The 27,126-nt window shown below is 65.3% G+C and overlaps 2 protein-coding genes across 9 annotated transcripts; one reads left to right on the forward strand and one right to left on the reverse strand.

Annotated features, from left to right (window-relative positions):
• The first annotated feature begins 193 nt into the window (after nucleotides 1-193).
• TRAF7 (TNF receptor associated factor 7) lies at nucleotides 194-11,604 on the forward strand. 8 transcript variants are annotated; one of them, XM_058680797.1, is made up of 21 exons: nucleotides 194-316; nucleotides 3,652-3,770; nucleotides 3,880-3,970; nucleotides 4,876-4,967; nucleotides 6,633-6,749; nucleotides 6,968-7,060; nucleotides 7,176-7,209; nucleotides 7,541-7,724; nucleotides 7,830-7,964; nucleotides 8,312-8,529; nucleotides 8,597-8,670; nucleotides 8,828-8,876; nucleotides 9,022-9,149; nucleotides 9,249-9,331; nucleotides 9,788-9,827; nucleotides 10,019-10,135; nucleotides 10,213-10,335; nucleotides 10,433-10,552; nucleotides 10,626-10,757; nucleotides 10,842-10,961; nucleotides 11,037-11,603. In XM_058680797.1, the coding sequence occupies exons 2-21, from the start codon at nucleotides 3,690-3,692 to the stop codon at nucleotides 11,049-11,051; spliced, it is 2,046 nt and encodes a 681-aa protein (XP_058536780.1). In that variant the 5' UTR covers nucleotides 194-316; nucleotides 3,652-3,689; the 3' UTR covers nucleotides 11,052-11,603. The 8 variants fall into 8 exon arrangements, with proteins under 8 accessions (XP_058536780.1, XP_058536782.1, XP_058536781.1 ...); XM_058680799.1 differs by having other exon boundaries at nucleotides 3,913-3,970; nucleotides 11,037-11,602; XM_058680798.1 differs by having other exon boundaries at nucleotides 200-320; nucleotides 7,830-7,958; nucleotides 11,037-11,604.
• A 1,116-nt stretch (nucleotides 11,605-12,720) lies between these two features.
• CASKIN1 (CASK interacting protein 1) lies at nucleotides 12,721-25,768 on the reverse strand. The gene is made up of 20 exons (XM_058680897.1): nucleotides 25,462-25,768; nucleotides 21,852-21,903; nucleotides 21,656-21,753; nucleotides 21,394-21,539; nucleotides 21,202-21,297; nucleotides 20,954-21,084; nucleotides 20,611-20,719; nucleotides 20,267-20,375; nucleotides 20,070-20,164; nucleotides 19,860-19,977; nucleotides 18,752-18,853; nucleotides 18,594-18,682; nucleotides 18,428-18,512; nucleotides 18,246-18,337; nucleotides 17,376-17,486; nucleotides 17,197-17,298; nucleotides 15,922-16,060; nucleotides 13,828-15,843; nucleotides 12,999-13,410; nucleotides 12,721-12,896 (listed from the first exon to the last, which is right to left on the reverse strand). The coding sequence occupies exons 1-20, from the start codon at nucleotides 25,553-25,555 to the stop codon at nucleotides 12,797-12,799; spliced, it is 4,296 nt and encodes a 1,431-aa protein (XP_058536880.1). The 5' UTR covers nucleotides 25,556-25,768; the 3' UTR covers nucleotides 12,721-12,796.
• Between the last annotated feature and the right edge of the window lie 1,358 nt (nucleotides 25,769-27,126).

The raw sequence follows: 27,126 nt of genomic DNA on the forward strand, positions 1-27,126 counted from the left end.
GCCCCTCAAGCTCCGCCCTCTCAGGGTCTTCACTGTGAGCAACGGGCGCATCAGCCAGTCAGACTTCCATCTACAGCATAGAGTGATTCCGAACCTGCCAATCCCGCCCCGCGGCAGCGGGGCCGCCGGAAGTCGTAGTCTGGCGATCGCCGCGCATCAGGCCGCCTGCTGCGCTCCGAGAGTCAGAGAACTACAAGTCCCGACGGCCACCGGGGCTGAGCACTTCCGGCTCGCGCGTCCTGTCCCTTTCCCGGCCGGCGGCCGAGGGGGCACGATGGAGCGAGAGGGCTGCACCGCTGTTCTCCGGCAGCTGCGGGTGGGTGAGTGTCGCGCGGCGCGTCCGGTCCGGCGCTCGGGCCTCGAGGCCGCGCGGCGAGGCGGCATCGGACTCGCCCGGGGCAAGGGCGACTGTCCGGCCCGGGAGGGGGCGGGGCTGAGCAAGGCCGCGGGGTCCCTCCGTCCACCTGCCTGTCAGTTTGTCCGTCACTCGACGCGTGCCGTCGTTCTCTCGTTCTGCACTCTTGCCGTCTTCCTGCGTCCACCGAGTGCCGCCCGGGTGCGGGGCGCTGTGGTGGGCGCCGGGGGCAGGGGCCGCGGAGGACGGGACCCCGACTCTGAGCGCGCCCTGAGGTGCGGGGCGCCATGAGCGCGCTGATCGGGCCGCTCCAGCCTGTGTCCCGTGTAGCCTGGTGGGCAGCAGCCCTGACGCCCCCCACCACACACGCACACCAAGCGTCTCCAGGTTGACTGACAGCTGTCTCCGCGCCGCCCCCCTCCCAATCGCTGGTGTGGACACTACACACAACCTGGGAGAGTTGTGACGGCGTTCGGAAAGGACGAAATAAGGTTCTGAGAAGTGAGAGTGGGTGGGTGGGGGCCGCAGGCAGCCACCGACCGGACCACGGAGCCAGTCCGATGGCCACGATCGCCGGCAGCGGGGTGGGGGCAGGACAGCCCCAGAGCAGAGGCGGGTCCACAGGGCTCATGGGCAGCCTGGGGTCCTGGGGAGGAGTCACGCCTGCCCTTGCTGCCTCCCTCCCCACCCTGGCCCCAGCCGCAGCCATGGCTGCCTTCTTCATTCTGTAACTCTGGGCCTTCCCCTTCCCCGACCCCTCCTCTGAGGGGTGGGCAGCCCTTGTGTCATGAACACCTCATCATGAGAAACCCCCAGTGTGCTGAAGGGAAGCCAGTCCCCAGAGCACCCTGGGCAGGACACCCAGGAGGAAGCCGCAGCACCGAGAGGCCCTGGGAGTGACAGTGAGGGGCACGGGGCGTCCTGGGCCCAGGCTGGCACGGGGCTGGGGCAGGTCTCCGTCCTCCTTCTGCAGGCCCAACTGTAGCCTGAGACATTTGTGTGCTGCCCAGCTCTGCGGGGCCACAGGCAGGAGGAAACCTCGAGGACATGGTCCTAGGGGACCTCAGGGCGCTGCCCGACTGTCCCCAGAGTCCAGCAGCGGGCTTCCCAGCTGAGGACAGGTGCCATACCGAGTGCTCTGACCAAGAAGCTTCCCACCTCTCCCTAGCCCAGGGGAGGGCCTGGGGAAAGGCTAGCCTCCAGGGGTCCGGGGCCAGGCCATGGGGTTCCAGCTGGCTCCAGGAGGAACGGCCTCCTTTCTTCCAGCAGAGGGAGCCCTGGGCGCCCTGGAGGAAAGCAGGGGAGGTTGCCTGGGGCTGCAGGGAGGGGGTGGGGGGCCAAGCAGGCAGGCCAGGGCAGCCAGCAGGGGCTCCGACGTCACTCCCTGCCTGTTTGGGGATGGAAAAACCCGTGGTAGGGGACATCAGGGGACCCGCAGAGGGGGGAAGCCCATGCAGCTTTGCTATGGCAACCCGGCCTGTTTCTATAGGGTTTGGCAGGCAGGCCTGGGCTGGGTCCAGGGGCGGATCCAGGGCTGGGCAGCGGGCAGATCCCCTCGGGCTGGCTCTTGGCAGGGATACTACGAACTGCAGCCCAGCCCGCTGACCTCCCATGAGTCCGAACTGCAGAGCCAAGGCCCCTGCTGGGGTGCTTACAGGCTATACCAGCCACTACCAGGACCCTTTCCCTGGGCTGCCCACTGCCCTGTGAGGTCCACGTGAGCAGAGGCCCTGGCCACACTTGACCTGAACCACTTAGTGTGTACAAGGACGAGGGATGTGGCCCTTGTGTCCAGGCTCCCACCTGAGGGAGTCGCGCAGTGAAGGGTGGCAGACCATCCCCCAGGGGCTCTGGGGACCTCTTGGAAGGGGACACAGTGAACAGAAACCCCAGCTTTTCCCCAGCCTTGGGGAGGGGTTCAGTGAGAGTACTGGGTGCTGTTGGCTGGCTGCCGTGCTCCCTCCGGCAGGTGGCCCAGACAGGAGCTGACAGGGACCCTTTCCCAGCCTCCTCGCCATCCCTTGGCTGCTCTGGTTTGGGGCAAAGGCAGCGAGCGTGAAAGCCCGCTTCCCTCAGCCAGACCATGCAGCGCGGGTAGGAGGGCAGGCACCCTGCTCTGGGGGGCCGGGAGAACCCCAGAAAGCCAGCAGAGCTGCTTCGCTCTGGGCTGTCCTTGCCAGTTCCTGGGCCGATTGCCTGGAGCCCCGGCAAGGCTGTTGTTGCGAAATCCAGCCCCTGGGGCCTGGGCCCTGAGGAGGCCTGGGACATCTTGCCCAATTCTGAGTTGTTAGGGAAGGCTTGGGCCCCCCACAGCCTCCAGCCCAGGGTCCCACCCACCCATCCCTGGCTGGGGCTGAGCCCTGAACCGGTGTGAACCGGGAAACGGTTTCCCAGACTGAGCCGGTCCCTCAGTGGAGCTCTCTGGCGTCAGCTGGTCCCCACCGCGCCCGCCGGGGCTGCTGTGCCCCTGACTTCTGGACCATGTGCCTTTCTGCTTTGCCCACCTCAGCCCTGGGCAGAAGCTCTCCATACAGCTGCAGGCCGGCTGGGGTCCTGGCTGCCCACTCGGCGGTCACTGCTTGGAACTGTGAGCTGCCCTTGAGGCCCTACAAGTTTGGAGGGAGAGAGCCAGGTCAGTGTCTCGCAGCTGCTGTCCCCACCCCTTCCCAGAGCGGTGTCACACTGATGACCAGGCCTCTCAAGCCCAAGGACAGCAGCAGAGGGACCTTGTCCGGAGAACCCAGGGGACATGGGGCCAGGACCCCTCTCCACAGTGACTCTCGCCTTCCGGCACGGCCCAGAACATAAATGACATCTCCCTCTACCCCGGACCTTTCTATGGCAGCTTGCCTCTCATGTCCCTTCTCTGGCCAGGGGACCTAGACGTGGCCATATCCCTGAGTGAGGCCCAGATTGCTGGGTGGGCCCTGCCACTAGGTAAGCCACCTACAGCTGGCATCCCGTGGGCCACACATCTGGGCTCAAGAAGTAGACGCTGTGGCAGCTGTGGCCAGTGCCGTACGTGGCTGCCGGCCAGGCCTCCTTCGCACTCCCCTTGTCCTTCTGCAGGCACCCCAGGCCTGGCTGGCACTCCCAGGGCCACCGAGGGATATGCCCCAGGCCTGCCATCCTGCTCCTCTGGGGAATGCGGGGACCATAGCAGCTGTTGGCTGCTTCCATGGAGCTGCAGCCCACATCTCCGGCTTGCCCAGTGCACCACAGGGAGCCCTCAGGCCCGGCTGGCATGCCCGAGGCCCAGGGTGGGCAGCTGGCCTCATGCCTCGTGCTTCTCACAGGGGCCGCCATCCGCAGACCCTAGATGCCTCCCTAGAGCATGAGCTTGGGCAAGAACGCCCGCTACAGCCGCTTCTCTGGGGGGCCTGCCAGCTTGCCCGCCCCTGCCGCTGCTGCTGGGGTAAGGAGACCCCACTAGGGTGAAGGTTGCCGCCTGGAGGGGGTGGGCTCACCTCCACCACACCATTGGGCCCAAGGTGCGTCCTTGCGCTGCCCACCTTCTCGCCCAGGACAGGGCCAAGCTGCCTCCGTTCTCTCTCCAGACCAGAATGGAAACCACCTTTGGGCCTGCTTTTTCAGCCGTCACGAGCGTCACGAAAGGTGAGCCTGGGAGTCCAGGCCAGCTGGGCAGCCAAGCGGAGATGGTGGTGTCTAGGCCTGCCGAAGCCCAGGGGCACTTCCTACGGGATAGGCAGCTGGGCTGTCCAGCTGGGTCTCGGCCTTTGCTGCCGCCTTCCTCCCTGGCCCCTACCCGGACTACCTCAGCAGCACCATGTGCCCTGGCCACCATGGTCAGAGACCCCTGGCTGCAGGCTGCTGCCAGCCTGGGAGTGCGAGTGCCGCTGGCTCCAGAGCCCTCGCCCAGGCAGGCTGCAAGTGCCTGGCCGCTCCCTAGGCACGAGGGCTGGAAACTGCCTCAGGCCCTGCGGCAGCACCTGCTCTCCCCCCTGGAGGAGTACGCAGGGGCTGATTAGCTTTTGAATTGCTTTCCATGGTCTCTGCATGGACCTGGCTAGCAGGCACTGTGGAGCCTCTCGCAGAGGCTGTTTGCCACTACAGACCCCACCATCCCCCGCATCCTCATTTCTTCTGAAAGAGAAAAAAGAAAAAGTAAAATATCACCTCTAGTTCGGCCACCCAAGGAACTGTTCCTTAATTCACGCCTACCCTCAGAAGTCACCGGGCTGCCGGAAGTGCCTAGGCTGAATGATGAGGCCCTGGCACCCCAACGTCCCTCAGCAGAGATGAGTCAGAGCCAGGCCCCCCCATGGTGGCCTCATGTGACCCTTCTGTTTGTGGTGGGGACACTAAGGGCCAGTCACAGCCGGCGGGGGGGCAGGGGAGAGTGTTCCCTGCAGAGGGACAAGACTGAGGACCGGGGCATGCTGGACCTGCCTGGCAGGGCAGCCGCACTGCTGGCACTGGCTTCGCCCTGAGAAGGGTCCTGGCCGGTGGTGGGTATTCCCCGCAGCCGTCCACTGCAACCCTGGCCTTTTCCCTCACAGCTGATGGAACTGGCACATACAAACAGCACCGCAGGTCGCCCTCCTCCTCCAGCACCCTGGCCTACTCGCCGCGGGATGATGAGGATAGCATGGTAGGTCCCCATCCGCCGGGAGTCCAGCGGAGCTCACCAGGCTGAGGAGGCGGGGCCAGGAGAGGGAACCATATCTGTGGACACCTCAAGGCTTGAGCACATGTGGCCAGTCCACACAACCGCAAAGGCCCCTGTGGCTGGACAGGGTGAGGGTTCCTGGGTGAAGGCCGCAGCACCTGCAGGCCAGAGAACATCAGGTGAAGTGCCAACTGAAGGGTGGGGGAGTTCCGGAAGGTTCGTTCTGGATGGCAACGAGACTCTGAAGATATACCGAGTCGTGGAAGCGTCTGCTGAGTGGGAACCAGCCAGGTTGTCGGGCAGAGGTCCTGAGGAGGAGAGATGGCCACGGCCGCAGAGGGAAGGCTGGATGAGCAGACCCTGTGCCAGGCCCTGAGGGGTCCTCCCCCACCGGACCAGGCCCCCTTCACTTGTGTGGCCTCGAGTGCCGGGGAATTACGGAGTCTGACGGCTACTGACTATGATGTTTTGGTGATGAGTAGGTCCCCTTCCCGCTGGTGGGCAGCCCAGGCTTGGCAACCTCAGCCCCAGTTGCAGAAGCCCCGGGGGCAGCCAGGTGGAGAGGCAAGCTCTGGCTGGCTTCTGTCACTCCCGTGGGGATGCTGGACTCACTTCCTCCAACTTTGGCTCAGCTCCCTGCAGGCACAAAGCCCTGGGCAGTGGGGGAGGCTGGTCCCACACACGCTTCTGCCTTCCCACAGGGATGGGGTCTGCCCCGACCCCCTGGTCGACAGCAGGGAGACACACAGGCACCAAGGGCGGGACCATGGGCACTAGTTTCTGGACACTTTTTTAAAGATTTTTACTAATTTTTATTGGAAAGTCAGATATACAGAGAGAAGGAGAGACAGGAAGATCTGTCCACTGATTCACTCCCCAAGTGGCTGCAACAACCAGAGCTGAGCCCATCCAAAGCCAGGAGCCTGGGGCTTCTTTCAGGTCTCCCATGCAGGTGCAGGGTCCCAAGGCTTTGGGTCGTCCTCGACTGCTTTCCCAGGAAGCTGGATGGGAAGCAGGGCTGCTGGGATTAGAACCGGCACCCATATGGGATCCTGGCGATTGCAAGGCAAGGACTTTGGCTGCTCGGCTACTGCGCCGGGCCCTCTGGATACTTCTTTTGGAGGTCGCAGGTTCGAGGAAGGAGGGAGGTACAGGGTACCCTTCTCCCAGAGGTGCCCCTGCAACCTGGCACCCTCTAGCCAGCCTAGCCAACTGTTTGCCTGTGGCCGTGCTCTCCCTCTCAAGAGGCTCAGCCATGGGTGGATGGAGGCTGTCCCTACCTTCCCCAGGGGCCCCCAGATGTGGGAGCCTGTGACCATGGAGGCCGCAGGCAGCCAAGCCCAGCCGGCAGCCCGGGGGCCTCACCAGGCCCGGGATTGGCTGGTGGAGGTGCCCCCTCTGCAGCCCACACTCCCTCACGGGAAGCAGGAAGCAGCCCAAGTGTGTCCTGGTAGAATTGAATAGCAGGAAGTCTCTCCATTTACACAAAGGAAAGTTGGTAGACAAGAGCGAGCAGGCAGCCCAGTGTTAAGGGCCGGCCGGCCGGCCAGGGACCCGGCTGCTGTGGCCACTGCGGGACTCGGTGCCCTGCCCAGGTCCGGGAGCCCATGTGAAGCCCTTTGGCTAGCCGCCTCTCTCTCCACATAGCCCCCCATCAGCACGCCCCGCCGCTCTGACTCGGCCATCTCCGTCCGCTCCCTGCACTCCGAGTCCAGCATGTCCCTGCGCTCCACGTTCTCACTGGCCGAGGAGGAGGAGGAGCTGGTAGGTGTAGCCCAGCCAGGCTGGGAGGGTCTTGGGGGGCACTGTCACTGTGCTAGGGTGCTATGGCAAGGCCACTCCCCATCTCTGACCTGCCGCGGGACAAACAATGAAGTGGGGCTCGGTGGGGCCCTCTGCAGCCTTCCTCCCAGGAAGACGGGCCGGGGACAGTGCCTGGGAACGTGGTCTGCACGGCTGGACCTGCTGCTTCTCGTTCCCAGGAGCCGCTGGTGTTCGCCGAGCAGCCCTCAGTGAAGCTGTGCTGCCAGCTCTGCTGCAGCGTCTTCAAGGACCCCGTGATCACCACGTGTGGGGTGAGGCAAGCACCCAGGCGGATCGACCCTGGCGGGCGCAGCTGGCCCTAAGCAGTGTGGGCCAGGGGGCCCGTGGGCTCTGCTGCCGCCTCAAGGTCGCCCTGTGTCCCCACAGCACACATTCTGTAGAAGATGCGCTTTGAAGTCAGGTATGTGCTGCCTCCTGGTGCAGGCCCAGCTCCACCTGAGCCCCAGGACACTGCCACGTCCTGCAGCATCCAGGCCCGAGTGGCCCCTGCTGGGCTGGGGCTCAAGATGTCCTCTAGCCCCAGCATCTGCTCCTGCCCTCCTGCCCATGCCCCTGCTGGGCCCTAGGGACAGCCGCCTCTCTAAGCCTTCCCCACCCCCTGCTCGTCTATGCTGGTGCCTGACCTTGAGTCGGGCACCACAGGAGGCTTCCTCCCCTGCCCCGCCAGGCTGGGCAGAGGCACGGGAGGCCGGGCTGGGCGGGCCACAGGGTCAGCCTGGCCTCCCCCACAGAGAAGTGCCCCGTGGACCACGCCAAGCTGACGGTGGTGGTGAACAACATTGCGGTGGCTGAGCAGATCGGGGAGCTCTTCATCCACTGCAGGCACGGCTGCCGGGTGGCGGGCGCCGGGAAGCCCCCCGTATTCGAAGTGGATCCCCGTGGGTGCCCCTTCACCATCAAGCTCAGCGCCCGGAAGTAAGTCCCCCAGGCCCTTCCCCCCGGGTACTATGCCCCTCTGGGCCCCCCATTCCCCACCCCCTGCTGCCTTCCCAAGTTCAGCCCGCGTTGGGCCTCCCACAGGGAGCACGAGGCCAGTTGTGAGTACAGACCCGTGCGCTGCCCCAACAACCCCGGCTGCCCCCCGCTGCTCACCATGAATCTGGAGGCGCACCTCAAAGCGTGCGAGCACATCAAGTGTCCTCACTCCAAGTACGGGTGAGTGGGGGGGAGTGGGGGACAGGAAGGGCCCCATCCTGGGACGGACATGGCCTAGTCAGAGCGGCTGCAGCCCCGCTGAGCCTTGTGGCAGGTCTCCACGGTGCAGCAGCCAGGCCAGGGGCAGGGGGTATCGGCCATCGGGGCTGGGTGGCGGGGGTGATGGCCAGACCAGGAGTCAAGCAGCTGAGGGCTTTCGGTCAGGATGGGGGCCGGGCAGCACTGGGTGCCTGCCAGGCGAGGGGTCAGGTAGCTGGGGGTGTTGGCCAGACATGGCAGCCGAGCAGCAAGGCCTGCTGGCCAGGTCAAGGGTCAGGCGGTCGGGGGCCAGCCGTCGTGTCCCCCAGGTGCACGTTCGTCGGGAACCAGGACACGTATGAGACGCACCTGGAGACCTGCCGCTTCGAGGGTCTGAAGGAGTTCCTGCAGCAGACAGACGACCGCTTCCACGAGATGCACGTGGCGCTGGCGCAGAAGGAGCAGGAGATCGGCTTCCTGCGCTCCATGCTGGGCAAGCTCTCCGAAAGGGTCGACCAGCTGGAGAAGAGCCTGGAACTCAAGTTTGGTGAGAGCCGGCCGGGGCGCGGGCACGCTGCTGCCCTGGCCTGCTGTGACACTCTGCTCCCCCGCAGACGTGCTGGACGAGAACCAGAGCAAGCTCAGTGAGGACCTCATGGAGTTCCGAAGGGACGCGTCCATGCTGAACGTGCGTGGGCAGTCCCCACTGTCCCCACCACTCAGGGTTATGGGTCTCTATCTGGGGGAGGGCTGTTGGCGCCCCTGCCCACCCCATGCGCCCCCAGGCCCAGAGCAGGGCGCGCCATGGCAGCGCCACCTACCTGCTGTGTCCTTGGCCTTAACAGGACGAGCTGTCCCACATCAATGCGCGGCTGAACATGGGCATCCTGGGCTGTGAGTGCCTATCATGACTGGAGCATCTGCCCACACCCTCACCCCCATCCCACGGCACCTCCCCGGGTCTCCCTCCTCACCCCCAGACCCCAGTCTCCCGCCTGCCTGGGTTTCTCACCTCACCCACACCTCCTGTGTCCCGCAGCTTACGACCCTCAGCAAATTTTCAAGTGCAAAGGGACCTTCGTGGGCCACCAGGGCCCAGTCTGGTGTCTGTGTGTCTACTCCATGGGAGACCTGCTCTTCAGCGGCTCCTCTGACAAGACCATCAAGGTGGGGACATGGCCAGCAGTGCCTCTGCCAGCCAGCCGCCCCCACACCCCCAGCATGACTGGCACCTCCTCACTCCTGCTGTCCTGCTGGCTCCTACAGGTGTGGGACACATGTACCACCTACAAGTGCCAGAAGACACTGGAGGGCCACGATGGCATTGTGCTGGCCCTCTGCATCCAGGGGTGAGTCCAGACATGCATGAGCCACCAGCCTGGGTCCTGAGGGAATCTGGGCCACACGCTGGGGCTGGGTGGGCCAGGAAGGAGCCAGGGGCTCAGGATCAAGGTTATCGTGGCCTGAGCCCCCAGTCCAGCCACCGCCACCCCCTGCAGGGTGGCGTGGGCCCTAGACCTTCCATGTATGTAGCTCCGGGAGGCGAGGTTCAGAGAAGCAGAGGCCAGCTCCCAGGAAACAGCTGCCCACCCACCCGCCGGTCTGCCATCCAGCAGCTTGGAGTTGGCTCAGTGCTTGTGAGCTGGTCATCACCTCCCAGCTCAGCTGTCAGACGCTTTCTGGGCAGGCATGACTCCCAAGGTCCCACCTTGAGACTGTGGCTGAGACAGATGGCCACACTGCTAGCCATGGTGCCAACTGGGGCAGTAGCTCTGCAAACAGTACTTTCCCCACCCTGCCCACAGGTGCAAACTCTACAGTGGCTCAGCAGACTGCACCATCATCGTGAGTGGGGCCTGCAGTGGGCGGGCAGCAGCAGCCCAGGGCTATGCCAGGGCTCGGGGCTGCAGGGCTCTGGGCTGCGCCGGGGCTTGGGGCTGCGGGGCTCAGAGCTGCGTGGCCGAGGGCTGCGCCAGGGCTCAGGGCTGCACAGGGGCTCAGGGCTGCGGGGCTAGCCATGGCTTCTGCTGCCCCAGGTGTGGGACATCCAGAACCTGCAGAAGGTGAACACCATCCGGGCCCATGACAACCCTGTGTGCACGCTGGTCTCCTCCCACAACATGCTCTTTAGCGGCTCCCTGAAGGCCATCAAGGTACAGGCATGGCCTGGGGGTTGGGGGTGCCTGGGGAGCGGTGTGCACAAGGCCCAGGCTCACTGGTACCCCCACAGGTCTGGGATATTGTGGGCACTGAGCTGAAGCTGAAGAAGGAGCTCACGGGCCTCAACCACTGGGTACGGGCTCTGGTGGCCGCTCAGAGCTACCTGTACAGCGGCTCCTACCAGACAATCAAGGTGCGCCACTGCCCCAGTGCAAGGATCCTGCTCTGGGGGCACCCTCTGCCTGGCCCTGACCCCTAGACACACCCTAAGTGGCCATGTCTGCCCTCAGATCTGGGACATCCGGACCCTCGACTGTATCCATGTCCTACAGACGTCTGGCGGAAGTGTCTACTCAATCGCGGTGACGAATCACCACATCGTGTGTGGCACCTACGAGAACCTCATCCATGTAAGTGCCAACCCTGGGCAGGGGCGTCTCCCACCACTGCGTTCCATGGGTATGACCCCCCCATGTCCACCAGGTGTGGGACATTGAGTCCAAGGAGCAGGTGCGGACGCTGACAGGCCACGTGGGCACAGTATATGCCCTGGCAGTCATCTCAACGCCGGACCAGACCAAAGTCTTCAGTGCATCCTACGACCGATCCCTGAGGGTGAGTGCTGGCTGGGTGCTGCAGGAGGCTGGCGCTGGCCGCTGGCCAGGCTGCACCTGACCTTCATATCTTGTGTGCCCCCAGGTCTGGAGCATGGACAACATGATCTGCACACAGACCCTGCTGCGCCACCAGGGCAGTGTGACGGCGCTGGCCGTATCCCGGGGCCGGCTCTTCTCAGGGGCCGTGGACAGCACCGTGAAGGTCAGTGCCTGTGGCATGGCCACCCTAGGGAGGGGCTGCACGGGCCCCCCCCTCAAACAGCCCCCTTCTTCGCAGGTTTGGACTTGTTAGCTGAAGCCAGGCCAGGCTAGCCACATGACCAGGTCTCGGGGTCTTCTGCCTGCCCTGGGGAATGGGTGGACGGGCTCAGGTGGTCGGCAGTGCCTTTCCTGCCCCACACTCAGCCTCACTCCCTCGGCCTGGTCCTTCCTGTTGCCCAGACAGTGGCCAGGCCCCTCTCCCTGGGCGCCAGGTACGCCGCCCGCAGCCCTGCCTGCCCTGTGCCGGCCCGCGGGCCTTTTTATTACCCTTTTCTACTGTTTTTAGGCTTACATAGATTTGATTACTCCTGATGAATAAACGCTGCACCCACTGTGGCTGTGTGTGGGAGAGGGCGTCGCTGGCACCTCCCAGCCTCCCTGCCACCCCAATTCCCGGCCTCCAGGCCCAGTGCTCCCCCTGCCCAACACGTGCACCCCGACAGACAAGCCACGCCTTCACAGATTGAGCCAGGCAGCTCCATTTTCTGCTGTTTATTGCCGGCCCAGCCCTCCCCGCCCACTGCCGGAGCCCCCCGCCTGGGCCACCCTCCCCCGCCCAGGAGAGGCCAGTGGACACCCAGGTACTCACAGGCAGGACGGCTACAAGGGCCCTGCCCCCCCCACCCCCACCCTGGCCTCTGCCTCAGCTGATCCCCTCCATCAGCCCCACACCACAACTGCGAGTTCGACATTTTTAAAAATTTGGGGGTTTTTTCGGGGTTTTTTTGTTTGTTTTTTACGAAATGTCAAAGTTGTGCCCAATACTTGTGGACCAGCAAACGCGACAGAGGAGACCCATCAGTAGTCGTGGGAAGGAGGGGAATAGGGCAAGAACGACACACACAGCCTTGGACCAGGGGCAGAAGCGTCCACGGGGATGGGAGGGCCAGGCACACCCTGACACAAGTGGCCACTCTGCTGATGTCCCCCGGCCACCGCACTGGCACCACCCAGAGTCACAGGTGCTGCACCCGGGACCAGCCCCTCCTCCGCACTCTCCGTGGCCAGCAGGACAAGCCCATTAGTGAGCAAGGCACACCCTTGGAGTTCTTGGGACGCAGAGAGGGGAGGGCAGGATGCCCCTTGGGGGACGCCAGCCCCTGCATGTGCAAGTGGTCACGGAGACCTGGCCACTCCCGGGCAGATGGACAGATACCTGGACTGGGCCAGGACTCCAGTGTCCTTCCAGCTGGTAAAACGGTTTTCTATAGAATCAATAATATTTCTTTAAATATATATTTGTTAAAGTTATACCTTTTTTGTTTCTCTGGGGAAATTCGCTTCAGCTCATTCCCAATAAATTAATACTCTTGATAGCTTATATTCTGGGGTGCAGTGGGGCGGGGGAGCTGGGGGGGCTGCGTCCCGACCTCGGTCCTCTGTCCCCTGTGCGGCGCCGGAGCGGCGGGCAGAGGTTCCGCAACGGGCAGCTCTGTGCTGGGCAAAAGCCTGTGCTTGCCGCCGACTGGGCCTCCCGGTGCCCGCAAGCGCCAGGACGGGGCCGGGCCAGGGCCTGCGCAAGTGGCCGGGTGCCCAGCAGTTATTGCACAGGGAGCAGCAGACAGGGGCGGGCACCCGCGGGGACAGCAGCGTCCCCAGAGCCCTTGGAGCCTCCCGGCTGGCGCCCAGCCAGGGCCCGGGGCGGCGTTGTGCTTGTGCGCGCCGGCGAGCAGCGCCCCGCCGCCCGCAGGTGCGCCCCGCGCCGGCCCGGAGGAGCCCATCCTGAGGTAAAGGTCAGAGTGCGGGGCGGGCCCGACGTGGCCGTGCGCGGCCGCGTCACTCCAGCATGGCATCCAGCTGGTCGGCCAGATCGTCGAACATGCTGCCAATGTCGTCCAGAATGCTGCCCGTGCTCTTGCCCTCGGCCGCCGAGGGGCTGGAAGCGGACCAGGGTCAGGACGGCGGCACGAACCAGGCGCCCGCCCCGCCGGACGCACCTGCGGCCCCGCTGCCCTTGCCCCGCCGGCCTCTCACTTACCGCGGACCCTGCCCGTCCTCCTGCCGGATCTTCTCCTCCACCGCCTGCAGCGCCGCGGCTAGGCACGCGCTCGTCTCCTCCAGCTTCTGCCGAGCGCTGTCCGCGGGCGCGACGCCGTCAGGGGTCCCCGCGACGACCACGGCTGCTGCGGCGGCGGCCGCGGCGCGCGGGGGCTTGGCGGGCACGTGCAGCGCGGGCGCGCCCGGGGACGGGGGCCCTGCGCTCAGCGAGGGCGGCGTGCCGGGCGGTTTGGCGAGGGCGCCGGGCGGCTGGCGCGCCGGCGAGGGCGCAGGCGATGGGCTCGCGCTGCTTGAAGGCAGTCCCGCCGCAGCTTTGGCCGGCTTGGGCGCCGTCGGTGGCGGCGGCGGCTTGGGCGACACCGGCGGCGGCGTGCCGTGGGCGCGCTTCACCTCTGCGGGAAGGACAAAGCTGGCACCCGAGCGGAGCAAACCCGCCGCTGCGCCCCGGCTTCCCGGCTGCCGCGAGGAGGCGCGCAAGCCTTCAATCGCAGCCTCCGAACCCACCTCCTGTACCCGCCCCCGCCCCCTCCAGGTGCCTGCCCCAGCGCTAAGGGCCCAGGCCTCGGGGGTAGTGTCTTAAGGCCTCAGGGCCTGGGCGCGTGGGGGCACCCTGCCTTGAGGCCTCCCCTCCCTCTGGGACCTGCCAACAGGTGCCAAAAGGGGAGGGCCCCGCGTCCACCTTGCTCCCAGCCCAGGCGGGGTATGGGCGTTGCGCGTGGCTGACAGGGCGTGGGCGGGGAACGCTCCCACGCCATCTGACCTTCATTAAATGCGAAAGGGGGAGGTGGGACGCTAGCTCTGGCACTTACCTGGGCTGCCAGGGCCTGGTAGCGGCACCTTCTTAGAGGTGGGTGTGGGTGAGCCCTGAATCTTGGGTACGGGCTGCGCCAGGACAGGCTTGGGCGAGACAGGTGGCTTGGCCAGCTTCCGAGCGTCACTGTCAGGAGGGGGCAGAGGGGGAAGGTGCGCCAAGTCTGTGGGTGGCGGTTCAGCAGGTGGGGGTGGCGGGGGCAGCTCTGGGACCCCTGCTTGCTCCGAAGCTGGCCTACACCGCACGGTGCCCACTCCGTTCTGGTACACCGACAGCGGTGGCGGTGAAGGCTCAGGCGCAGTCTCTCGCTCCTTAGCCTTGGGCCGACGCTTGACGGTGTCAGACTCGGTCAGGATGAACTTGACATTCTCCTGCTGGCTCTGTTTAGCTCGGATGCGCCTCTTGAGCGTGGCGCTGGCCTCCACCCTGGCCAAGGGTGGGCCCTCGGCATTCGGCTCAGCCTTGGTTGGACCTTGGGGCCGCTGCCGAGCAGCTCCATCCTCCACAGGGTGGCCTTGACCTATGGGCTCCGCAGGCCCGCGACGGGCAGCCAGCAGTCCTGTGACCGGCCCGCTGAGTGTGCGGCGCCGGTTCACCACCTCACCATCAGGCCCGATGGCATCTTTGTGCTTCACCAGGGCCAGCACTGTAGCCACCTGGCCTGGCTCAGGACTGGCCGGGCGAGGTGTGTGGTGGCCCTCGGGAGGTCTGCGGGCAGCCCGACCGCCCCCTCCGATGGACGAGAGCTCCAGCATGGCTGCAATGCTCTTCACACTGCCTGCGCTGCCAGTGTCCACACTGCTGGCCAGATCGCTGGCCCGCCGTCGCTGTGCCCGGACCCCTAGCCGGCCATCCTTGGGCTCAACCTCCAGGGTTGGCTCTGGCCCGTCAGCCAGGTTGGCGCTGGCCAGGGCCGAGCTGGAGCGCTTGGGGGGAGGTGGGGGGGGACCTTTCTTGCGGGGCCGCACGGCAAATGACTGGCTGCGATTGACGTTCTTGTCGGCACCAGTGGGCGCCCTCACTGAGTGGCTGCGGCCCACACGCCGCTGCACCGTGGCATAAGGCCCCGCTGCAGCCGGCACGAGCAGCTCATCCCGCTCTGGCTCACTGTCGGATGCTGCATAGCGGTTCAGGCTGTGGGCGCGCTTCTTGGGGCGCCCTGGCTCTGTGTCAGCCTCAGGGGGCAGGCACAGTGTGGGCACTGTGGCTGGCACAGGTGGGGGCACGGGCTCAGGAGCCATCGCCCCCACCTCGCCTTCCACAGGTTGGGGCAGCACGTAGGCAAAGCCACGGTGTGTGGGGGACTGAGGCAGCGAGCGGGGTGACATGGGGCGCTCTGTGGGTGGCAGCAGCTGTGGGGTGGGTTTCACCTTGGCCGTGGCTGGGGATGGACCGTGGGGTCCCCCGAGAGCCTGGGGGGAGCCTGGCCGGGCTTTGGTGGGTGTCTGTGGGGGCGTGAAGGGGCTGGTGCCTGGTGGGAGGACCTGCCGTGGCTTTCCAGGCACCGGGGGCACACTGGCCCTCTTGACGCTCTGGCCATGGCGGCCTGACCGGGCTTCCTTGGGCGGGGGGCTGGGGCCTGGGCCCTCATCCAGCAGGTACTCCTGGCTGCGCGACATTGGACTGCCGGGGCCCGGGGGCCCGTCACCCAGCAGCTCCTGAGAGCTGCTCATATGCCGGGCCCGTCCCCCCAGGCCAGGCTCCGGCCGCATGCTGGCCCTGGAGGTGAGTGGCAGGTGGTTGGAAGGCTTGTCGGGAGCAGCAGCCCCCGCCTCGGCTGGGCCGGTCATGGCTGCCTGCAGCTCTCCGCTGAGCTCACTGTCCTGGAAGGTAGTCATCTTGGGAGACTGGACATCGGCCGGGGCAGGCTCAGCTGGTGGTGGCGACTCGATGGCCATCACATCCAGCGACTGAGGCGCCTTCCGGCGCAAGGGCCCCCCCTCATACTTGGCGTACTCAGTCTTCTGCAGCTCTGCGAGCCTCCTCACTGCCAGCATCAGCTTCTTCTGGTGTCCTGGGGGCAGGGTCACCGGGCGCAGGTCAGGAGGAGGCTGAGGTGGGCTCAGTGGGGCAAAGGAGGGGCATGACTCACCCAGCTTGGTGATCCCAATCTCCTGCAGGTCCTCCCAGGTAATGTCGGTGATGAAGTCAATGTTTTCGTAGCCGTTGTCCACCAGGACCTTGTGGTACTGGGCCAGGCCAATCATGGACAGCCACACGGCCAGGTTAGCCTATGGAGTGGGGACATAGAGGGGCAGCCTGCAGCCTGAAGCTCCATGCCCTGCCCATCTGGCTGGGGCTGTCAGAAGGGTCACGGACAGATAGGACAGACAGACAGGCCAGGGGTCAGTGGTGGAGACGGAGAGTGGACACAACCTTGGCAGGAGCCCCAGAGGATAGCTCCTCGGCACAGCTGCCGGGGGCTGGAGGGCACACAGGAGCAGACACACACACGGGGGCCCTGGCCTCAGGACCCTGGTAGGGCAGGTGCTGAAGGATCTTCCTCAGCCAGGCCACATGGCCAGGGACACAGCCCTGGGAGACGCTCCCTCCACACACACGCCCCATGGACAGACACACGGCACCACCACGTAGGATATGGGTAGACGCACACGCTGCACACTGCGTTCCCAGCCACACCTAGGCCTGATGCCCATCTGCTCTGCGTCATGCTCACGCTTTCCCGCCTGCACAGCCACACTGTGCACTCAGACAGCACTCGTCATCTTCACTCAGAACCTTGCGATCACTCCCTGAACACCATCCAAGCATCCGCACTCCCAGCCGGATGTCGGTCGTGCCAACACTCTGCACCCTGAGATGCCCCAGTGGACACAAGGTGAGGCCACGGGGCTCCACGTGCTCCCGGCAGGGCTACTGAGCGGCTGACTGAGTGTCGCAAGGTGGCGGGGGTGGGTGGGTGCAGACTATCTGTCCACACACCCTGAGTCCTGGGGACAGCCCCGGCACCCTTCTTGCAAGCAGACAGGAGCCCAGAGCTCAGCATGTGGCCCTGAGCTGTGGCTCACAAGTTGCAAAAGGTACAGTGAGGGCCCCTGGATGTAGGCTAGTGTGTGTGTACCCCAACTGTGTCCAGGGCACAGCTCCCAGGTATATGCCTGGGTGTGCACCCACAGAGTCTAGGGGTGCAAACCCTCTGTGGCCTGGCAGACAGGGTCACACCATGTGGGCGCATGGGGTCCCTTTGGAAGCAGGCAAGTGGGAGGGGAGCTTGCACAGACAGCTCCCAGCCAGCCGGCATCAGCCCTGTCTTCCCTGTGAAGCCCCGCTGTAGCCAGCCAGGCAGGCACCTGTCCACCTTGTGTGCCCATCCTGGCCTGGCCGCTGGAAGGTGGGGAGGCCTTACGGGCTTGTGTTCCGGGAGCCAGTCGGGAAGGCTCAGCCCACTGATCTCTGCTGTGATCTTCTTGCGGTGGCCTGGCTTGGTGACGCCGATGGCCGTGAGGTCCTGGGCAGCGGAGAGGGGTGTCAGGGCGAGGCTTGGGGCCAAGGTGGAGGGATAGCCACCTAGGGGGTGTGGCTCACCTCAGGGGTCATGCGGCTGATGGTGGGCAGGTCATAACCTGCTCCCGTGAAATTGGGGGCGTAGAGCTGCAGCTGGAACGTGGCGAGCCACTGGCTGACTGCCTCTGCGCTCTGTAAGACAGCAAGGCACCTGCTGTAACCCGCTTGCCGGCCAGCCCACACCCAGCCACCAGGCGCCTCCTTCTCTGCTGGGCCGGCAGGCCCCAGGGCGCGGGTCCGCCGTCCACAGCTCCGTCTGCAGCAGGGCCCCTGGCGAGCCCGGCCAAGGTGCTCCTCGGACGCTGTCCCACGTGCCTCTTCCTCATGTGTCTTCCTCCTCTTCTGTGAGCTCCACCAGGAGGGTCCGGCTTGGTTTGGGTCCTGGCCTCCCTGACCTCCCCTCCGACACCTTGGACAACTACCCACACCAGTGCTATGTGGCCTCACGTGACAGAGCGCTGGGGGGAAGGGACCTTGCGCCAGGCTCCCAGGAAGGTGGGCCATGTACCCCTCCGCCACGCAGGACTCAGCCAGCAGCTCCTGCCTCCTGGCACGCGGGTGCACACACGCCCCTGATCACCTCACACCCATCCCCCTCCACCTGAACACACATGCACACACGCCTGCCCAGCTCAATCACTTCGTCGCACACACTGGCACAGCCACTCCACTCCATCTACATCTCCACACCACCGCTGCCTCTCACATCACAGCTTACACATATGACAACGTTACACACGGGCACGTGCACACACAACACACATACACACACTGACAGACACAAGGATGGAGTCCAGCCTGTCAGGGCCCCCAGGTGGCACCTGGGCACCCATCAGACAGTGGCCCCGGCCTCTCCCAGAGCCTGCCCTGGAGCCGGCTCAGGGCCCGTACCTTGCCTTCCGATGCCGGTTCTAGCTTCTTGGGCGGCTGCTCCCCGTACACTGGTCCTGTGTGAGCCACTGGGGGCTGGGTTCGGGCTGCACCTAGGTGGGTGAGAGCAGTACTAGGTGCGGGGTTGGGGGAATCAAGAACAGCGCCCCCTGCAGCCTGGGCGGCTGTGCCTGTGCCCTCACCTGCAGAGCCCTCGGCGAGCTTGGCGGGACTGTCTCCCGGGCTGGATTCAGAGACTGGCTTCTGGGAAAGCACCGTGGCCAGGAGCTGGAACCCGGGGACCCGGGTCAGGGTGTGCTCGGGCCCTCACACTCAGCCACCCTGGCCTGGGTCCCCGACCCTACCCACCTTGACCCCCTCTGAGCCCGCGTGCAGGGAGTGCCCACCGCTGCTCCGGCTCCCGGCTGTACTGCTCACACTGCCGCTGCGGTCCCCACCTACAGGCACAAAAGGCTCATCCTTTGCGGGGCTGCCACTGGCCCAGCCCTCTGAGGCCCCCAGCCTACCTGTGAAAGGCTTCCGTAGCACCCAGATCTCCTCTGGGGGTGCAGCGGACCCCGATGAGGCGCCTCCCTGGGGTGGGCTTGGTTCACCACCTGCCCGGGACCCTGCAAGCCCAGCACAGACTCCATGAGACCTGGTGCCAACAGAGCGGAGGCCAGGGTGTTCCACCAAGGGTCACACCACAGCCTCCTCCTCCTGTCCTGCCCATTTCCAGAGAGTAGAGTTTTCCCAGGGCTAGCGACAGTGGCGTACCAAATTATGCTGCCAATCCAATATGGATCGGCATGACCTGACTGCCCCACTTCTGATCCAGCTCCCTGGGCATGCGCCTGGGAGAGCAGTGGAGGCTGGCCCAAGTGCTCGGGCCCCAACAGCAAAAAAGCTCTGGACTCCTGGTGTCCAACTGACCCTGCCCTGGTTGTTGTGGCCATTTGGGGAGTGAATCAGTAGATGGAAGATCTCTGTCTCTTCCTCTCTCTCTAACTCTGACTTCAAAATAAATAAACAAATCTTTAGCAATAGAGAGAGAAACTTCCCTTGCCCTGGAAAGTTGAGGGCAGGAGAGTGGCCCAGGGGCCCAAGATCAGCCTCCTGCCAGGGGTCCTGGGTCTTGTGGGCAGGGTTCTTAGGGTCCCTGAGGGTGTGGTCACTCAGTGTGGCCTTCTTTACAGGGACTGGGGGTCTCATAAGCACTGCAGAACTGCACCACCTGGCCCTCTGCCTGCCCTCACCACCTGGCCATCTCCAAGCCCAAGAATGCAGCAAATGACTCCGCTCCCCACCCACACAGTGCCACCCCAAGGCTCCATGACCTGGCCTGTGCCCCTCGCCTGGCCTTTGCACTGACCACACTGGGCTCTGCCCACAGTCTTCAGTCACACCAAGCTGGTCTCTGCACCCCCACTCCCAGGGCTAGCTCCTTGAGGGAGGGAACCCTGATGTCCCCAGGTGCCATTCTGAGTGGGAACAGGGCAGTGGGCAGAGTGTGGTGTGGAAGCCACACAGGGAGATGGGTACACAGACACCTGCCTGGTCGCTGTGACCTGGCACTCAGCCTGCCACCCTCCTACACTCTTGCCTCCTTGCTTCTGGGGTCTGGTTAGGACTTGCCTGCTCGCTTGATGATGGCCTCGCCCAGGGAGGACGGGAAGTAGCCCACACGGTCATGGCCCGTCCGGTTGTCATGGATACAGCCCTTCCACCGGCCATCCGCATGCTGCTCCAGGACCTGATGGGGCATGGGGTGTGTGGCTCAGGGGGCACCCAGACTGGAAGTTGCTGTGGCCAGGCAGACGTGCCGGTCTGGCCCCCCGTCCTCACCGTGATGATGTCCCCTGCCTTCACGTTCAGGCTGGTCAGGTCATAATTGTTGCAGTAATCCTTAGTGGCCCGGACCTGCAAGGCTGCCGAAGCCTCTGGGGACACAGGAGGTGGACCCCCAGTTCTGCACGCTGCGCAGCCAGGCCTGACAGCCCACCCATCTAGCCCCCAGCATCTGGCCTGCCCGGCCTACCCACCCCTCAGCAGCTGCTTGATCTCCTTGCTGGCCTGGGACGTGGTGAACTGGTGTACAATGTCCAGGGCCGTCTGGCTGTAGGTGTTCCTCACGTGGGCGTTGATTCCGCTCTGCAGGGGCAGGCAGGCACTGTGCCCGTCAGGGCCTGGCCCCAACTCACCCCAGCCCCCGGACTCACGTCCAGCAGCAGCCGGACCACTTCCATCTTCCCGCAGAGGGGCCCCGGGTCCATCCAGCCCACTGCCCAGCCCCCCAGCCTCACGTCCAGCAGCAGCCGGACCACTTCCATCTTCCCGCAGAGGACAGCCTTGACTACCCAGTCCACTGCCCAGCCCCCGGACTCACGTCCAACAGCAGTCGAACCACTTCTGTCTTTCCGCAGAGGGCAGCCTCGTGCAGGGCCGTGCCTGCCTTGGTCTGGCGGTTGATGTCGATGCCAGCTTGGAGGAGGAGCCTGGGGGTGGGGTGGGGAGGGAGCCTCACCCAGCGCCTCCCACCACCCCCATGTCCTGCCCTGCGCTCTGTGCTGACCCTTCCTATCCTTTACCTTGGCCCAGTCCAGTGTACCCCACTTCACAGGATGGGAAATCGAGGGGTTCCCCAAGTCTCCTGCGGCTGGCGGCTGCTGTCCGCCCCCTAGGCTGGGGGCGGGCCCCCAGGTCAGGCCCCCTCCGGCCACTGGTCATACCTGATGATGTCAATGTGACCGTTCTTGGCTGCCAGGTGCAGGGGGCTGGTGCCGTTGGGGTCAATGGCATCCCCCGGCCGGGGCTCCAGCAGGGCCGCACACATGTTGCTGCTCAGAAGCAGCTGGACCACCTTGAAGGAGGGGTCAGGGTGGGCGAGGGGGCGGGGGGAAGGCCTGGCCTGGGGCTACCCCAGGTGAGGAGGTAGGCAGGGTGGCAGTACCTCCCAACTTCCCAAGGGAAAACTTACCCCAACTCGGCCAAACTCACAAGCCAGGTCAAGGGGCGTCTTCCCAGAGTTGTCCACCATGCAGGGGTTGGACTGATGCTGCAGCAGCATCTCCGACTGGCCAGGGTTGGGGGACCGTGGCGTCTGGTCAGGTCCCAGGGCACCTGAGCCCTGCAGCCCCACCTGCCCCACGGCCCCCTATGTGGTTCTCACCACGTCGTAGTGGCCATGCTGGGCCGCCAGATGCAAGGGAATGTGGCCCTCGTCAGATGGGACGTTCACCGCCGAGCCGGCCTTCAACACCAGCTTCATGGGCTCCTTCCGGCCCTGCCAGGCCGCGTAGTGCAAGGGCCGCATGCCTGGGGGCAGGCGGGGTCCATGGGAGCTACGTTCCTGAGCCCCACCACCCTTATGCTGACCCGCGCAAGGACCTGCTGCCACCCTCAGCGCGGCCTCAGGCCCAGGCCAGCCTTGCCTTTGTTATCCTTGATGTCCACAGCGGCCTGTGCCTCCAACAGTAACGTGATCAGTTCAGTGTTGCCGTTCAGGGCCGCGTGGTGCAAGGCGGAGAAGCTAAAAGGAGGAGATGCGGAGGACCCGTCTCACAGGGGACCCTGGGCCCAGGCCACCCCCGCCCCAGTTCTGGTGGGTAACACCGACAGAGGGCTCACCCATCTGGATCCTGGAAGTTGACGTTGATTTTCTTGGTGGAGCCGAGCAGCTCTGGGGTGTGGGGGAAGCGGGGTTAGAGGCAGCTCTGCCAGCCCTCTCCCGCTCCCCGCCCTGACCACCTCAGCAAGAACAGGTGCTGCCTGCTGCCTCTGGGCTGGGCCCAAGGCTAGGGTTTTGTTTGTTCATTCACTCAGCACCAATCACCCGCCGTGGGGCCCTCCAGCATCCTCTGAGCCAGGAGACGTGGGGACAGGAGCAGAGTGCTGGCACCTACATGGCACACACGTGCGCCCACACCCCCACCCCTCGGGGAGGCTGGCTGGGAACCTGCCCAGGGTGGGAGGGAGAGCTCTGCCCAATCTGTCTCTCAGGGACCCAGATGGGGCCGGGGTGGCGGCAAGGCTGAACACCCAGAAAAGGGGTATTTCCGGGGAGAGAGCTACCCCTCGGAGGTGTAGTCACCGAGCTTTGCCCTGGCGGTGTAGACAGCTGTGGGGCAGAGGGAGAGGGAGGCAGTTGGGTCGATGCCCCAGGAATAGCCACTGGTCCACGGGGCCACGCTCAGACGCCAGGACCTTCCATTCAGGGCCGCAGTGGGCTCGAGTCCACACGGACTTGGGCCAAGCCCCTGCCAGTGCAGGCTGCGGTTACATAACCCATTTGTGGGTCAGCCACTCCTCTGTGAGGGGGCGTCTGGCAGGACAGAAGCCCCTTTGTCTGGGCCTGGGATGGGGTGGGGGCAGGGCCGCTGAGGTGGGTGTCCCAGAGCCCCAGCTACTGTGGCCTCAGTGTCAGTTGTAACAACCCCTTAAACTCATGAGGTCAGGCAGACTCAAATTCGAATCCTTATCTTGCCATGGTGTGGCCACTGTACACAGGTATTTCTAGGTACAGCGGGGGTCCCAACTGTATACCCCAGAAATACCCCGTTTCTGGGTGTTCAGCCTTGCCAGTCACTGGTCATCCCCCTGCCCTCACCCTGCCCTAGCCTGGACATCTTCTGAGGACTAAAGGTGCCAGCCTCCCTGTTGCCTCCCCCACACAGAGCCACTTAGCCCCCCTTCCCATTGGTGGCCTTTCTTGTCTGTTAGCAAATCCTGGGTCCCCTCCCTTCAAGGTGCCAGCACAGCACACTGGACCTCACCCCATGGCCACGCCCTGGCTCAGGCCTGACCCGCCCACCACTCTCCAAGGCCACCACTCGCCTCCCTCACCCCTGTCCTCACCTGGCTGTGCCCTGCTCAGTCTTCCCTCTCACAAGGCAACTCCCTTTCTAGCCTGTATCCAGTGTGTCTGTCCTATTTGCTCATTGTCTAGCTGGATCCTGCAGAGGACGAGGCGCGCATCTGGCTCTACTGTACTCCTGGCGGACGCAGTGGCGGCAGCCCCAAGCTAGGTGCTTGGCCAGCTGGCGATGGAGCGGGTATCCTCAAGCCACATGCTCCGTCCACTGCAGGGTCAGCCTTTGGGTGGGGGCCCTGCCTCTGTTCTGCTCCAAGGTGTTTCCAGCATGTTCTCCAGAGCCACTTCTCAGGGGTTGCCCCCAGATCTCCTGGCCACCACCTTGGGGCATTTTCTGGCTGGAGCCCTGCTCACAGCCAGATCTGCCTGCTTACCTGGCCACACCTGCAGGGGCTGACAAAGAAGCAGTATCCAGAAAGCGAGGCAGACACCAGTGAGGAAGGGGTGACTCCACCAGGAGGGGGACCTCCCCCCTACAAGCTGGGTACCACAAGGGGGGTAGGAAGCCCTGCCTGCTCATGAGGCTTACAGGAAAATAGTTCGGAGGGCAAGGTAAGCCCAAGGTGCCCCCAGCTCTGTGGGGTCCTGGAGGAATGCAGAGGTTGCTCACAGGAGTCGCACCCCCACTTGACCTCCTAGCCCCAGCTACTAGAAGCAGTTCCAGGCTGACCCCAGCATTAAGGGTGTGGGACACCACTACAGGGCACACACAGACAGCCTGAGCCAGGTTGGCCCCCGCTCTGGCAGGCTTCTCCCAGGGGTCTCTGCCAAAGACAGCTGTGAAGTGCACAAGAGGTCCCTGCAGGGCGAGGTGCGTGGGGGCTACTGGAGCCTGAGGTGACACTATAAGAGGTGAGGGAAGGAGTCCCACGCAGCAGGAGGGGCTGTGGAGGTGAGTGGCTCAGAGGACACTGCTGGACAACCCCCCATGGTCCAAACTCCAGCTGCACTTTGCGGAATCAAAACACATCTTACTCCAAAGCAGGCCAGCGTTGCCATGACAACAGAGCTAATTCCTGGAGGGATTTCTCTCTGATTTGCTTCGTCCGCCCCTGTGAGTCAGAGTGCGTGCGGGCGGGGGGGGGGGGGGGCGCGTAGCCAGGGCAGGTGTCTCTCTGGCCCCAGAGGCCAGACCAGTTTACAGGAGGAATCAGGGAACCAGGTAAAGGTGATGGGGGCTCCTGGTAGCCGTGCCTCCCCCTGGTGGCCGGAACCATTACATCCCCAGCCCCGATTCCCTGGCACCCTGCCCAGGACTGGGGGTGCCCAGGGCCTGCCATGTACCTCGTCCGTTCCTACAGATGACCAGACTGGGGCCCAAGGTCACATGATCGCAGGTTGCAACCCCCCAACCCCTGTCAGCTCCCCACCATCTCCAGGGCCCTGACTGCCTGCCCCCCCACTGGGAGTGGGGCAGGGCCGGGTAGGGCAGGGTTAGCTGGTGTCTGTGCCTGCGAGGCACTGCTGCCCTCGCCTGACCACGCAGGAGGCCGGGGATCCCCTGAGGCGTTGGGACTGCCTCCACCCACCCAGGAGACAGTCCCACTTTCCAGTGCCCACGAGGGGAGGGTATGGGGGTCTCCCAGCCTTACCACAGCACGCCCCTGCCCCCTCCAGGGCACCTAGACCCCGAGTGCCGGCCCGCTGGTGCCCACACAGGTGCCTGATACACTGACATGGTCACATACGTGCGCAGCCACACACGCCCATCCGCCCAGGGAGGCTACGGTTTGGGCCCCTACAGTGGGCAGGCCAGGGATGGGCAGCAGGGCCCGCTCCCTCCACGACCCCTTTTCCAGTAGGTTAGACAGGGAGAACCAGCGTCTGCACCCACGGGACCCTCGGACCCCCAGTCTTCGCCTTCCCCCACCCCGCCCTGCAAGGAGCCAGGCGTCCTGAGCTGGGCGACCTTGGGCCTCTACTGCCCCAGCCGTAAATGGCCCCCTGCGGCCATGCCTGGGCAGCCACACCCCCAGCATGGTCCGGCCCCCCCTTTCCCCCAAAACGTGCTTCTAAACACGGGGGGAGGGGCTTCAGCCTCCTCGGCGCCCCTCACTGCAAGGGCTCTATCCCGCTTCTCAAGGTGGAGGGGGGCGCATCCGCCTCGCCCCAACAGAGACCTCAGCTGTCGCCGTAGGCCAGGAGGTAGGGATGCGAATGCCCGCGGCTCGCGGGCGCTCGGGTGGTGCGCCTTCGCCAGCACTGGGGGCTCGGTGGGGGGTGGGGGGCGCAGACTTAGGGTCCCCGGCGCCGCTGGCCCCGCCCCATCCCAGGGGACCAGGCCACCTCACCTCCCCGCCCGGCGCCGGCACGGGTGAGGGGCCGGACGCCGGAGATGAGCGGCCGCGGCGCGCCCCCCGCACTCACTGGCCTTGCCGGGCCGCGGCCTCTGCAGCAGGCGCTGCGCGGTGCCCACGTCCTCCGCCTTCACCGCCTGCACCAGCTCCTGCTCCTTCCCCATGGCGCGGCGGGGCCGCAGCGACGCGGCTGCGCTCGGCGGCTCCGGGGCTCAGCGGCGGCGGCGGTCCCGCATCCTCCGCCGCCCGCCGCCCCTTCGCCCCGCTCGGGCTCGGCGCGGAGGGGGCGGGGAGCGCGTCACGGGCGGGGGGCGGCCGGCGGCGGCGGGCGCGGGGCGGGGGCGCGGCACCTGGCACCGCCTCCCGGACGCCTGGGTCCGCGCCGGCCGCCGACCTCCGTCAGCCCGCGCCCGCGCGCGCCCGTGGCTCCGCCCCTCCGGCGGCCCCTTCCCCGACGCCCCCTCCTCACGTGCCGGGCAGGGGCTGAGGACGGCGGCCGCCGGGGGCTGCACCACGAGCCCGGACTCGGCCGCGGCGGCGCCGGAGCCTGGGCGAGGCTGCGGGACCCGCCGAGCGGGGAGGGGCGAGCTCGGAGGCGGCGGGGCGGGAGGGGACCGGCACGGGGCCCCGGGCGCCCGGGCTGTCACACATTTCTGGCCCGTGGTTCCTTCCCGTGGGAGGTGTCGAGGGACTGTGAAGAGGAATCTCCCAATATTGAGTTCGGTGTTGGGGAATCCGCACCCCCTTCCCTTGCACCCCACTATTCCCTCTTGCCCTGCAGCCTGTGAGTCCTCTCCACCGAGGAGGGCGACCCCTCAGCTGCTGGCTGCTGTCCCCGTCGGTGATCGGTAACTTTGGCTCTGCTACCGGGGGGGGGCCACGTTACCCCCACCCCCGCACAAATGGGGTCACAGCCCAGCCAGCGGCCTGGATGCCTTCCCCAAACCTGCTTCTCCCAGGTGGCCACTCCTGCCCCTTAAGCTGGACATTCCCGGGTGGGGGGACTCAGCCTAACCGCTCCCCTTCCTCACCTCCCTAGGCTGGGCCAGTCCAGCAAGGCAGGGTCGGTCAGTCGGGCCTCAGGCTCTGGATTAGCAGATGAGCACCCCAGCTGGTTGAGGCTGTGGGGGGTCTGCTGAGGATGCTTCTCATAGTCTAGGACCGGACACAACTCCTTCTGGCCCCAAGCAGGTTGGAGGGAGGGTCCTGTGGCTGCCCTGGTCTCCCCACCTCCATGTATGGTCAGGGAGTGAGCCTGGATCTCCTACCATGGCTGGGCCCTCCCCTCTACAGCAACCCCCGCTCCCAGGTACCTGTGGGTCAATCCCCACGCTGCCCTCATCCGGGGAAGACAGCACTGAGGCCCCGCGGCCTGTAGTGTCCAGGCTTGGCCCTGGAGCACAAGCTGGCCTCACCAATGGCTCCAGCCTTTGTCTCCTAGAGCGTGAGTGAGGCCAGCAGGGGTCTTTCTCCCGGCCACAGTCCAAACAGCACGTCCCAGGAGCTGCCACGGGGCCCACACACCCTGGGGTCTGCACTTAGGCTGGCTTGGTGGCTTGGTGGCTACCGGCTGAATGTAGGACCACCATGAGCACACTGCAGGGAGCCAGGCCCAAAGTGAAATACAGTAGGAGCCAGCCGCAGGGTGAGTGTGGCCACAGGGTGAGTGTGACCACAGGGTGAGTGTGACCACAGGGTGAGTGTGGCCACAGGGTGAGTGTGACCACAGGGTGAG

This window comes from Ochotona princeps, chromosome 24 (assembly GCF_030435755.1).
Source record: "Ochotona princeps isolate mOchPri1 chromosome 24, mOchPri1.hap1, whole genome shotgun sequence".
Taxonomy (NCBI): domain Eukaryota; kingdom Metazoa; phylum Chordata; class Mammalia; order Lagomorpha; family Ochotonidae; genus Ochotona; species Ochotona princeps.

Excerpts from the sequence above, each read along its gene's own strand:
- TRAF7 (XM_058680797.1), top strand. The coding sequence starts at position 3,690 with ATGAGCTTGGGCAAGAACGCCCGCTACAGCCGCTTCTCTGGGGGGCCT. Across the intron at positions 4,968-6,632 it reads GGGATGATGAGGATAGCATG|CCCCCCATCAGCACGCCCCG; the intron begins GTAGGTCCCCAT and ends CTCTCCACATAG. Across the intron at positions 10,136-10,212 it reads GCTCCCTGAAGGCCATCAAG|GTCTGGGATATTGTGGGCAC; the intron begins GTACAGGCATGG and ends GTACCCCCACAG.
- CASKIN1 (XM_058680897.1), bottom strand. The coding sequence starts at position 25,555 with ATGGGGAAGGAGCAGGAGCTGGTGCAGGCGGTGAAGGCGGAGGACGTG. Across the intron at positions 20,720-20,953 it reads GGTCACATTGACATCATCAG|GCTCCTCCTCCAAGCTGGCA; the intron begins GTATGACCAGTG and ends CCCCACCCCCAG. Across the intron at positions 15,844-15,921 it reads GATTGGGATCACCAAGCTGG|GACACCAGAAGAAGCTGATG; the intron begins GTGAGTCATGCC and ends CCCTGCCCCCAG.